Source organism: Cervus canadensis, chromosome 2, assembly GCF_019320065.1.
Source record: "Cervus canadensis isolate Bull #8, Minnesota chromosome 2, ASM1932006v1, whole genome shotgun sequence".
Lineage (NCBI taxonomy): Eukaryota > Metazoa > Chordata > Mammalia > Artiodactyla > Cervidae > Cervus > Cervus canadensis.
This window is the reverse complement of record NC_057387.1, coordinates 16,466,072-16,478,808: the sequence shown is the minus strand read 5'-3', so window position 1 is coordinate 16,478,808 and position 12,737 is coordinate 16,466,072. Positions and strand designations below refer to the sequence as shown.

At 39.1% G+C, this 12,737-nt stretch overlaps 1 protein-coding gene across 1 annotated transcript in view; it reads right to left on the bottom strand.

Moving 5' to 3' along the window:
* Positions 1-11,329, bottom strand: part of LOC122426785 (olfactory receptor 1052-like) — a 54,566-nt gene extending 43,237 nt beyond the window's left edge. The window contains exon 1 of the mRNA XM_043445942.1: positions 10,409-11,329. Within this exon, the coding sequence (XP_043301877.1) occupies positions 10,409-11,320 (912 nt within the window). The 5' untranslated portion in view covers positions 11,321-11,329. The remainder of the gene's footprint in view (positions 1-10,408) is intronic.
* Positions 11,330-12,737: the final 1,408 nt, after the last annotated feature.

Below are 12,737 nucleotides of genomic sequence, written 5' to 3'. Positions count from 1 at the left end.
TTCTATGTATAGGTCTTTTGTTTCTTTAGGTAGATATACTCCTAAGTATTTTATTCTTTTTGTTGCAATGGTGAATGGTATTGTTTCCTTAATTTCTCTTTCTGTTTTTTCATTGTTAGTATATAGGAATGCAAGGGATTCCTGTGTGTTAATTTTATATCCTGCAACTTTACTATATTCATTGATTAGCTCTAGTAATTTTCTGGTAGAGTCTTTAGGGTTTTCTATGTAGAGGATCATGTCATCTGCAAACAGTGAGAGTTTCACTTCTTCTTTTCCTATCTGGATTCCTATTACTTCTTTTTCTGCTCTGATTGCTGTGGCCAAAACTTCCAACACTATGTTGAATAGTAGTGGTGAGAGTGGGCACCCTTGTCTTGTTCCTGATTTCAGGGAAATGCTTTCAATTTTTCACCATTGAGGGTGATGCTTGCTGTGGGTTTGTCATATATAGCTTTTATTATGTTGAGGTATGTTCCTTCTATCCTGCTTTTTGGAGAGTTTTAATAATAAACGATGTTGAATTTTGTCAAAGGCTTTCTCTGCATCTATTGAGATAATCATATGGTTTTTATCTTTCAATTTGTTAATGTGGTGTATTACATTGATTGATTTGCAGATATTAAAGAATCCTTGCATTCCTGGGATAAAGCTCACTTGGTCATGATGTATGATTTTTTTAATATGTTGTTGGATTCTGTTTGCTAGAATTTTGTTAAGGATTTTTGCATCTATGTTCATCAGTGATATTGGCCTGTAGTTTTCTTTTTTTGTGGCATCTTTGTCTGGTTTTGGAATCAGGGTGATGGTGGCCTCATTGAATGAATTTGGAAGTTTACCTTTTTCCATCCCCTCACTTTCAGTCAGTGTGCATCTTTAGCTTTGAAGTGAGTCTCCTGTAAGCATTATATAGATGGTTCTTCTTCTTATTTTTTAATCCAATTAGCCTCTCTGTCTTTTGATTGGAGCATTTAGTCCATTGATATTTAAAGTGATTATTGATAGGTATGTACTCATTGACGTTTTACTATGTGTTTCCCAGTTGTTTTTTAAAATACTTTTCCCTGTACTTCTTTTGGTTTCTTTTCTTGTAGTTTGATGATTTTCTTTAGTGATATGCTTGTGTTCCTTTCTCTTTAGTTTTTGTGCAGCTATTATAGGTTTTTGATTTGTGATTTCAATGGAATTCATATATGTTGACATAAAACTACATCTAGTTGTTTTAAACACTTAGTCCTTAAAGTTTAAACACACTCTAGAAACTCTCACAGAGAGTTCCAAACAAGATGAACCCAAACAGACCCATGCCAAGAGTAAATGCTGCATGTTTTACTCTCCTCCCCCTCACTTATATATTTGGTATTATACTGTACACTTCATGTTTATCCTTTTACTGATTATTGTAGTAATAGTTGATTTTACAGTTTTTTGCCTTTTAATCTTCCTAGTAGCTTATTTAAGAAAGTTATCTTTAGACTTAACTATATTTTTGCCTGAACTAGTGTTTTTCTTCCTTTCCTATAGATTCTTTTTTTCCCCTAGCTTTTCCACCTCTTATACAAGATCCTTTAAAATTTCTTTCATGGTAGATTTAGTATCAGTAACCTCTTTTAGTTTTTGCTTGTCTGAGAATTTCTTTATCTCTTCTTCTATTCTAAATGATAATCTTTCTAGGCAGAGCATCCTTAGTTGCAGGGTTTTCCCTTTCAGCACTTTGAATATATCATGTCACTCCTTATGGCCTTCAAAGTTTTTGCCTAAAAGTCATCTGAAAGCCTTATGGGTTTTTCTTTTTATATGATTCTTTGGTTTCCTCTTGTTGCCTTTAGAATTCTCTCTTTAGCTTTTGCCGTTCTCTTTAAGGTGTCTTGGTGGGTCTGCTTGAGTTCATCTTGTTTGGAATGCTCTGTGCTTTCTGAACTTGGTTATCTTCCTTCTTCAGGTTTGTGAATTTTTCAGTCAAACTTTCATCAAATACATTTTCAACCCCTTTATCTTCCTCTTCTTCTGGGACACCTATCATGTTCACATTGGTTTGCTTGATGCTGTTTCATAGATCCATTTTCATGTTTAAAAATATATTTTTCTTTTTGCTGCTCTGGTTGAACAATTTCCATTATTCAGATTAGGTATACATTCTTCTGTATCAATTAGTCTGTAATTAATTCCTTCTAGTGTGTTTTTCATTTAAGTTATTGTATTCTTTAGTTGTGACTGGTTTTTATATTTTCTAGTTCTTTAAAATTCTCAATTGTATTCATCTATCCTTTTCTGTAATTAAGCTAGCAAGTTTATTGCTAGTGCTTTGAATTCTTTATCTGGAAAATGGTTTATTTCTGTTTCATTAGTTGCTTTTCAGGGATTTTCTCTTGTTCTTTCAAATGAGCCAGATCTCTCTGTCTTATTTTATGTAATTTTCTCTTTCTCTATGAAATTAGCTGAAACAGTCACCTCGTATGGTTTTAATGCATTATGTGGGAACATCCCTATACAGTCAGCATGTGTTCAGTGGCTTTGGTGGGAGAGATGGATTTAATGTGAGCAGGAGTCACATTTTTCCTTAAGGTGTGCCAGCAGCTATCATCTTGGTAGGAGGTGGTGCTGGAGATGGAGGGGTTAGAGATGGAGCCAGATGTGAACCAGGGCTTACTCTCTGTTCAGTGGCTATCACCACCCTATTGTGGGTGGGAATGGGTTCCAAGTTGCTGGAGCAGAATCTCTAGGGGTCAGGTTCAAGTCATAGGACAGGCACAGTCCACGTGGCCTCCCAACATCGGTTGCACTCTGGGCTGTTGCAGTCTAGCTTCAGACAGAGATGTGCTGCCTAAGTGCTAGTAATGGCTTCCATTGCCTTGCTCAGCACTGCTTTGGGTCAGAGCTACCCCTGTTTTCTTGCAGTCATGCTTATAAGTGGGGCTGAAATATGTGCTCAGCTCAGGCTGGGGCACATATCAGAGCAGTCATGGGAAACCAGCCACTTATGCAGTTTTCAGTCCATGCTCTCTGTCCTGCTTCAGGAGCAAGCAAGCATATGCACACCCCTTGCAAGCAGAGTCCAGGCTTCCTCAGACTTCCAGTCTTCCTGTTAATACCTCTGGCCCTCTAAGCAGTCAAGGGGGCTCATATTCCCTGTGTGGACCCCTGGGGGGAGGTGCCCAATATGTGGCTCAAACTACTCACTCTTCAGGGAGGGTCTCCACATGTGCATGCTCCCTTTTCCAAAGCACAGGGCTCAACCTGATCACTTCCTTTCCCTTTGTACCCAAGTTTGTGTGAATATTTCTTACAGCCTAGGTTGTATAGGAATCTTTATGTAAGTCTACAGTTATTTTTCAGTGAGAATTGTTCTACATGTTGACTATTTTTGATGTGTTCATGGTGGGAGATGAGTTCTTTGTCCTCCAACTCAGGCATTCTTGGTCTAGTCTCCAAAAACAGTAAAACTTTTAAACTTAATTTTGGTGTGAATATTAAAATCTCCGGGATTATACCTTGTGCTACTATCCTGAGTTATTCTGGGTTTGGGCCCCAGTTAGGTGTGTAGATATAATAAGGGATGGTGGGTGAGCTTTTTAAAGGAATATCCATTACTTGTAATGATCTTAGGTGAGATCATTATAGTTTCAACTGAGAGGAAGATAGTCTCAGATAGGGGAGGAAGGGCTGTTTCTATTGACATGAAAGGTTAATGGAGATTTAAGGGTTCAAAGTCCTAAGATTTTCCCAAGTTCTCTGTATTTTCCCACTTTAACTGTCAGTCATTACCAAGCTAATGCCCTAATTAGCACATAAGACACCTAGAGAAATCATGGACTTATAATTTTCTTTGATATTATGCAATTGATAGAATCAGATTTTTGTTCTAATATTAAGCTTCACTTAATATAAGATTTAAAATAAGATTTACTGAGCATGGCCCTGCCCATCAGACAAGACCCAGTTTCCCCCACAGTCAGTCTCTCCCATCAGGAAACTTCCATAAGCCTCTTATCCTTACCCATCAGAGGACAGACAGAATGAAAACCACAATCACAGAAAACTAATCAAACTGATCACACGGTCCACAGCCTTGTCTAAGAATGAAACTATGAGCCACGCAGTGTAGGGCCACTGAAGACAGACGGGTCATAGTGGAGATTTCTGACAAAATATGGCCCACTGGAGAAGGGAATGGCAAACCACTTCAGTATTCTTGCCTTGAGAACCCCATGAACAGTATGAAAAGACAAAAAGATATGACACTAAAAGATGAACTCCCCAGGTTGGTAGATGCCCCATATGCTACTGGAGTAGAGTGGAGAAATAACTCCAGAAAGAATGAAGAGATGGAGCCAAAGCAAAACCAACACACAGTGTGGATGTGACTGGTGATGGAAGTAAAGTCCGATGCTGCACAGAACAAAAATGCATAGGAATCTGAAATGTTAGGTCTGTGAATCAAGATAAATTGGAAGTGGTCAAATAGGAGATGGCAAGAGTGAACATTGACATTTTAGGAATCAATGAACTAAAATGGACTGGAACAGGCAAATTTAACTCAGGTGACCATTATATCTACTACTGTGGGAAAGAATCCCTTAGAAGAAATGGAGTAGCCCTCATAGTCGACAAGAGAGTCTGAAATGCAGTTCTTGGGTGCAATCTCAAAAATGACAAAATGATCTCTGTTCACTTCCAAGGCATACCATTCAATATCATAGTAATCCAAGTCTATGCCCCAACCAGTAATGCTGAAGAAGCTGAATGATTCTATGGAGACCAATAAGACCTTCTAGAACTAACACCCAAAATAGATGTCCTCTTCATTATAGGGAATGGAATGCAAAAGTAGGAAGTTAAGAGGTCAAGAGATATATGGAGTAACAATCAAAATTGGCCTTGGAGTACAAAATGAAGCAGGGCAAAGGGTAACAGAGTTTTGCCAAGAGAATGCACTTGTCATAGTAAACACCCTCTTCCAATAACACAAGAGAAGACTACATATGGACATCACCAGAGGGTCAATACCGAAATCAGATTGATTATATTCTTTGCAGCCAAAGATGGAGAAGCTCTATACAATCAGCAAAAACAAGACCAGGGGCTGACCATGGCTCAGATGCTAAATTCCTTACTGCAAAATTCAGACTTAAATTGAAGAAAGTAGGGAAAACCACTAGACAATTCAGGTATGACCTAAATCAAATCCCTTATGATTATACAGTGGAATGACAAATAGATTCAAGGGATTAGATCTGATATACAGAGTACCTGAAGAACTATGGACAGAGGTTTGTAGCATTGTACAGGAGGCAGTGATCAAGACCATCCCCGAGAAAAAGAAATGCAAAAGGCAAAATAGTTGTCTGAGAAGGCCTTACAAATAGCTGAGAAAAGAAGAGAAGCTAAAGGCAAGGGAGAAAAGGAAAGGCATATCCATAACTTGCAGAGTTCCAAAGAATAGCAAGGAGAGATAAGAACATTTTCCTCAGTGATCAATGCAAAGAAATAGAGGAAAACAATAGAATAGGAAAGACTAGAGATTTCTTCAAGAAAATTAGAGATACCAAGGGAACATTTCATGCAAAGATGGGCACAATAAAGGACAGAAATGGTCTGGACCTAACAGAAGCAGAAGATATTAAGAAAAGGTGGCAAGAATACACAGAAGAACTATACAAAAAAGATCTTCATGATAACCACGATGATGTGATCACTCATCTTGAGCCAGACATCCTGGAATACAAAGTGATGTGGGCCTTCGGAAGCATCACTACAAACAAAGGTAGTGGAGGCAATGGAATTCCAGTTGAGCTATTTCAAATCCTAAAAGATAATGCTGTGAAAGTGCCGCACTCAATATGCCAGTAAATTTGGAAAATTCAGCAGTGGCCACAGGACTGGAAAAGGTCAGTTTTCATTCCAATCCCCCAAAAAAGGCAATGACAAAGAATGTTCAAACTACTGCACAATTGCACTTATCCCACACGCTAGCAAAGTAATGCTCAAAATTCTCCAAGCCAGCTTCAACAGTACATGAACAGTGAAATTCCAGATGGATTTAGAAAAGGCAGAGGGACTAGAGATCAAATTTCCAACATCCGTTGAATCATTGAAAAAGCAAGCGAGTTCCAGAAAAACATCTACTACTGCTTTATTGACTATGCCAAAGTCTTTGACTATGTGGATCACAACAAAATGGAAAATTCTTCAAGAGATGGGAATACCAGACCACCTCACCTGCCTCCTGAGAAATCTGTATGTAGGTCAAGAAGCAACAGTTAGAACTGGACATGGAACAACAGATGGGTTCCAAATCGGGAAAGGAGTGTGTCAAGGCTGCATATTGTCACTCTATTTATTTAACTTATAGCAGAGTACATCATGCAAAATGCCAGGCTGGATGAAGCACAAGCTGGATTCAGGATTGCTGGGAGAAATATCAATAACCTCAGATAAACAGATGACACCACCCTTATGGCAGAAAGTGAAGAAAACCTAAAGAGCCTTGATGAAAGTGAAAGAGGAGAGTGAAAAAGTTGGCTTAAAGCTCAACATTCAGAAAACTAAGATCATGGCATCCAGTCCTATCACTTCATGGCAAGTAGATGGGGAAACAATGGAAACAGTGAGAGATTATTTTTTTGGGCTCCAGAATCACCGCAGATGGTGAATGCAGCCATGAAATTAAAAGATGTTTGCTCCTTGGAGTTTTTCCGGTAGGCATGTATGGATGGGAGATTTGGACTATAAAGAAAGCTGAATGCCAAAGAATTGATGCTTTTGAACTGTGGTGTTGGAGAAGACTCTCGAGAGGTCCTTGGACTGCAAGGAGATCAAACCAGTCAATCCTAAAGGAAATCAGTCCTGAATATTCATTGGAAGGACTGATGCTGAAGCTGAGACTCCAATCCTTTGTGAAGGATACGCCAATCCTGATGGGAAGAACTGACAAACTGGAAAACAGCCTGATGCTGGGAAAGATTAAAGGCAGGAGGAGAAGGGGTCGACAGAGGATGACATGGTTGGATGGCATCACTGACTGGATGGACATGAGTTTGAGTAAACTTGGAGTTGGTGATGAACAGGGAAGCCTGGTGTGCTGCAGCCCATGGGGTCACAAAGAGTCAGACATGACTGAGAGACTGAACTGAACTGAATTGATTAAGCTTCATCAGTTTTGAGAGAAAAAATATTTTCTGGTTGTTTGACTTTCCCTTGAATGAGAAATTTAATGCCTGAGCCTATCATTTTCTTCCTGTAAGCTTTCTGTTGTAATCAGTAGTAGTAGTCAGTAAGCGATCTTTACAATCTTCATTCTCACTATAAAGGTCAATTGCAGCACTAATTTGGTGCTCCAAAGCCTGGTTTTCAATAGACATTTTATTTCAGACAACAACTGTTGATAATTTTAAGAATCTGTTTTGTTATTGCATACCATGAATGATCATATTTCCTATTTCCCATTGGCTATGACGTTATCAGTACTTTTAAACTCCAGCAGATCAGATACCTAATCCAAGATTTCTACCTGTGAGGGTGTGTTTCCTAGAACCACTCCTGATAGAAAATGCTGTCACAGTGAGTGTTCACAGAGGAAATGAAAAACTACTTTATGTATTTCAACCTATTAGGAATTTAGCATAGAAGATAAGTGATAAAATTGTTCAAAAGGACTTGAAGAGCCAAAGAAGGGGAGGGAAAGAAGATATTATTACTCTCTGTGGAAGCCTCTATCCTTCCTAATAGAGACACTTATTTCATACTTGTGGGTTTCCCCGGTAGCTCAGCTGGCAAAGAATTTGCCTGTAATGCAGGAGATCCTTATTCAATTCCTCTGTTGAGAAGGTCCTGGAGAAGGGATAGACTATCCACTCCAGTCTTCTTGGGCTTCCCTGGTGACTCAAATGGTAAAGAATCCACCTGCAATGCAGGAGACCTGGGTTCAATCCATGGGTTGGGAAGATCCCCTGGAGAAGTGAACAGCTACCCACTCCAGTGTTCTGGCCTGGAGAATTCCCTGGACAGAGGAGCCTGGCAGGCTACAAGTCCATGTAGGCTACATTCCACACTTGTATAACCTTTTGTTTCAAAAGCAGCTGTTACAGAAGACTGCAAACTTCTGGTACCACAGGACTGTTTCTGCCACTGCAGTGCTAGTGTTGCTGCTACCAGATCCAGAAAAAGAAAATTTCTCCTTTATCCTTTTTCTTCTAATCTCCCATGTATGACTCTTACATTGGTAGAATATAAGAAGGGGTCTTAGTGGCAAGGGAGCCTGAAAACTATAGTTTCCAGGGCTTCAGCCCTTGTGATGTGGGGAAAACTTTAAAGGATTGAGATAGTATGGAGAACCAATACAAAGTATCTGACACATTTTGATTCTGCAAACTGGAAAAAGAGTATTTGTGGAAAGAGAGGAGAGAAAGGAGTTCCTGGGAAGGTTATGACCAACTGGCTGGATGAAGCACAAGCTGGAATCAAGATTGCCAGGAGAAATATCAATAACCTGAAATATGCAGATGACACCACCTTTATGGCAGAAAGTGAAGAACTAAAGAGCCTCTTGATGAAAGTGAAAGAGGAGAGTGAAAAAATTGGCTTGAAGCTCAACATTAAAAAAACTAAGATCATGGCATCTGGTCCCATCACTTCATGGCAAATAGATGGGGAAACAGTGGAAGCAGGGGCAGACTTTATTTTTTGGGCTCCAAAATCACTGCAGATGGTGATTGCAGCCATGAAATTAAAAGGCATTTACACACATGAAAAGATGCTCAACATCACTCATTATCAGAGAAATGCAAATCAAAACCACAGCAAGGTACCATTACACGCCAGTCAGGATGGCTGCTCTCCAAAAGTCTACAAGCAATAAATGCTGGAGAGGGTGTGGAGAAAAGGGAACCCTCTTACATTGTTGGTGGGAATGCAAACTAGTACAGCCGCTATGGACAACAGTATGGAGATTCCTTAAAAAACTGGAAATAGGACTGCCATATGACCCAGCAATACCACTCCTGGGCATACACACCGAGGAAACCAGATATGAAAGAGACATGTGCACCCCAATGTTCATTGCAGCACTGTTTATAATTGCCAGGACATGGAAGCAACCTAGATGCCCATCAGCAGACAAATGGATAAGGAACCTATGGTACATATACACAATGGAATATTACTCAGCCATTAAAAAGAATTCATTTGAATCAGTTCTAATGAGATGGATGAAACTGGAGCCCATTATACAGAGTGAAGTAAGCCAGAAAGATAAAGACCAATACAGTATACTAACGCATATATATGGAATTTAAAAAGATGGTAACCATAACCCAATATGCAAAACAGAAAAAGAGACACAGATGTAAAGAACAGACTTTTGGACTCTGTGGGAGAAGGCGAGGGTGGGATGTTCTGAGAGAATAGCATTGAAACAAGTATACTATCAAGGGTGAAACAGAGCAGCAGCCCAGGTTGGATGCATAAGACAAGTAAGTGCTCAGGGCTGGTGCACTGGGAAGACCCAGAGGGATGGGATGGGGAGGGAGGCGGGAGGGGGGATCGGGATGGTGAATACATGTAAATCCATGGCTGATTCATGTCAATGTGTGGCGAAAATCACTACAATATTGTAAAGTAATTAGCCTCCAACTAATAAAAATAAATGAAAAAAAAAAAAAAAAGGTGTTTACTCTTTGAAGAAAAGTTATGACCAAGTTAGCATATTAAAAAGCAGAGACATTACTTTGACAACAAAGATCTGTCTAGTCAAGCCTATGTTTTTCCAGTAGTCATGTATGGATGTGAGAGTTGGACTATAAAGAAAGCTGAGTGCCAAAGAATTGATGCTTTTGAACTGTGGTGTTGGAGAAGACTCTTGAGAGTTCCTTGGACTGCAAGGAGATCAAACCAGTCCATCCTAAAGGAAATCAGTCCTGAATATTCTTTGGAAGGACTGATGCTGAAACTCCAATACTTTGGCCACCTGATGAGAACTGACACATTAGAAAAGACCCTGATGCTGGGAAAGATTGAAGGTGGGAGGAGAAGGGGACAACAGAGGATGAGGTGGTTGGATGGCATCACCAACGCAATGGACATGAGTTTGAGTAAACTCCGGGAGTTGGTGATGGACAGGGAGGCCTGGTGTGCTGCAGTCCATGGGGTTTCAAAGAGTTGGACACAACTGAGCAACTGAAGTCATCTGAGAAAGCATATTAAAAAGCAGAGACATTACTATGCCAACAATGGTCCATCTCGACTGAGCAACTGAACTGAATTGCTATGTAGGAATTGAAGATCTGGATACAGACTTTCTAAAACTACCTATGTTATAAATACTTTGAATTTTTTTTTTTTTTCAGATGGCTGCATACCCTAGTTTGAAGACCATTGACCTCTAGACAAAATATTACCAAGGAACACATACTGCAACCAGCTTCCTCAGGGCACATTTGACCTCCTTGTTTCTCAAGCTGTAGATAATGGGGTTTAACATGGGAGTCATAACACAGAAGAGTACAGAGACTAGGATGTCCATGTCTAGGGAGTAGCCTTCTCTGGGTCTGTCATAGTTGAAGTTGGCTGTTCCATAAAAAACCACCACCACAGTGAGGTGGGATGCACAGGTAGAAAAGGCCTTGCTCCTGCCCTGAACAGAGGGAATCCTAAGGATGGCAGAGATGATGAGTATGTAGGACACCGCAGTAAAGAGGCAGGGGCTCAGGCCAATGAGAGCACTGGCCACATGGAGCACAGACTCATTGAGAGAGGTATCTGAGCAGGAGAGCTTCAGGAGGAATGGGATGTCACAGAGAAAGTGACTGATCTGGTTAGGCCCACACAGAGTGAGCGTGGCTGCCAGCACTGTGTGTGTCACAGAATTCACCAGCCCACATAGCCAGGACCCAGTCACCAAAAAAACACAGACCTTTACACTCATAAGGACTGGATATTGAAGAGGGTGGCAGATGGCTACATAGCGATCATAAGCCATAGCTGCCAGTAATACACATTCAGCACCAGCACATGTCACGAGGAAAAAGACCTGGGAAAGGCAGCAGTCATAGGAGATGGTCTTCTTCTCCCGGAAGAAGTTCATTAGCATAACTGGAATGGTGGTGGATGTGTAGCAGATGTCCAAGAAGCTCAAGTTGCTCAGAAAGTAATACATTGGAGTGTGGAGAGCAGAACTGATCCTGGTAGATGTTATTATGAGCGTGTTCCCAAGGAGGGTTGTCAGATAAATGACCAGGAAGATCAGGAAGAACAAGCCCTGTAGGTTGGGGTGGTTGGAAAATCCCAAGAAGATAAATTCAGTGACATCTGTTTGATTGTTCATTTCAAGTGGTGTCACAGCTACAAAATAATGAAAAAAAAACTGTAATGAGAAATGTACAAAGAGCACCCCAGATTGGCATGTCTTGAGGGAGAACATAAGTTCTCACTCAACACATCTGGCCAGCTCAGGTCCAGGGACAATTTTTCACATGGCTGCTGGTACATGAGAATACATGGAGATTTGGATTTGGTCTAAACCTACCACAAGCTGCTAGAGTAAGAGTGAGAGTTAGAGTAAGCTCATTTCTTAATGGTTCTGCAAAATCTTCTTCCTAACATTATACTTAGCTGCTTTAAATACTTTTTTGTAAATATTTTATTTTTAAGTAATAAATTTTCATTGTGGAAAGTTAAGAAAATGCAGAAAGATGCAGAGAAAAATAGAACCATCCACAGAATCAATGCTACCTTATAGAGTATTCCATTTTAGTTTCTTTTTCTATATATGAATCTTGATTTCTGTAGGCTTAAAATGTAAAAATGCATTATATTCTACTATATAAGTGTAATTTCTTTCTTTGAGCATCTAGTTTTCTTCTGTTCCTTTTGCTATTATAATATAGACACTAGCATGAACAATTTCATGAACAAGTGTCTGTGAACATCTCTCATTTCTTCAGAATAAAATTTTCTTTTTGGCATATTTTTAAATAAACTAATCTTATTTTTCTCAATAGGAACAATTATCTTTTAGGACTTATATTTTTAAAAGTGACCAATCACACACTTAGGTATTTTTCCTCATTAAGAGAATCTTTAGCATTCCAAAATTTAACCTCAGTTAAATATTACATGTTTTCTGAAAAGATAATTAATACAAGTACCAATTTTCTATTAAATCATCCATTCTAATCTCTGAACTATTGTTATGAACTTCAATTTCCATTTCATTTTCACTCTGGGAGGCAAGATAATGAAGAGTGAGCTCTTGAGACAGATAGATGTGAATTATAACCTTACATCTGCTGCTTACTAGATGCAGAGAGTGGATAAATTAACTGATCTCTCTTCCTTAGTTTCCTCATTTTTTTCCTGATATCCATAGCGCCTATCTCATGGTTGTTGGAAAAAGTAACATGAGTAAGTTATATGCCTAGCACTTATGTGCTCAATACTCTTTATCAGGTTAGAAATTCTCTTCTATCTCTACTATATTGATCATTTCTATAATGATGGACATCAAATTTTGTTAAATAATTTTTCTGCCTCTTTTGAGATTATGTATACATATTATATAAAATATTTAGTCTATTAATGTTGTAAATTACATTGACTGAATTTTTGAATGTTGAACTAGCCTTGCATTCCTGGAATCAATCTCAATTGATTTTAATGTGTTATCCTTTCAATATATTAATGGATTCAATTTGCTAATATTTTGTTGAGGAGTTTTTTATCTATGTTCTAAGAAATGACAT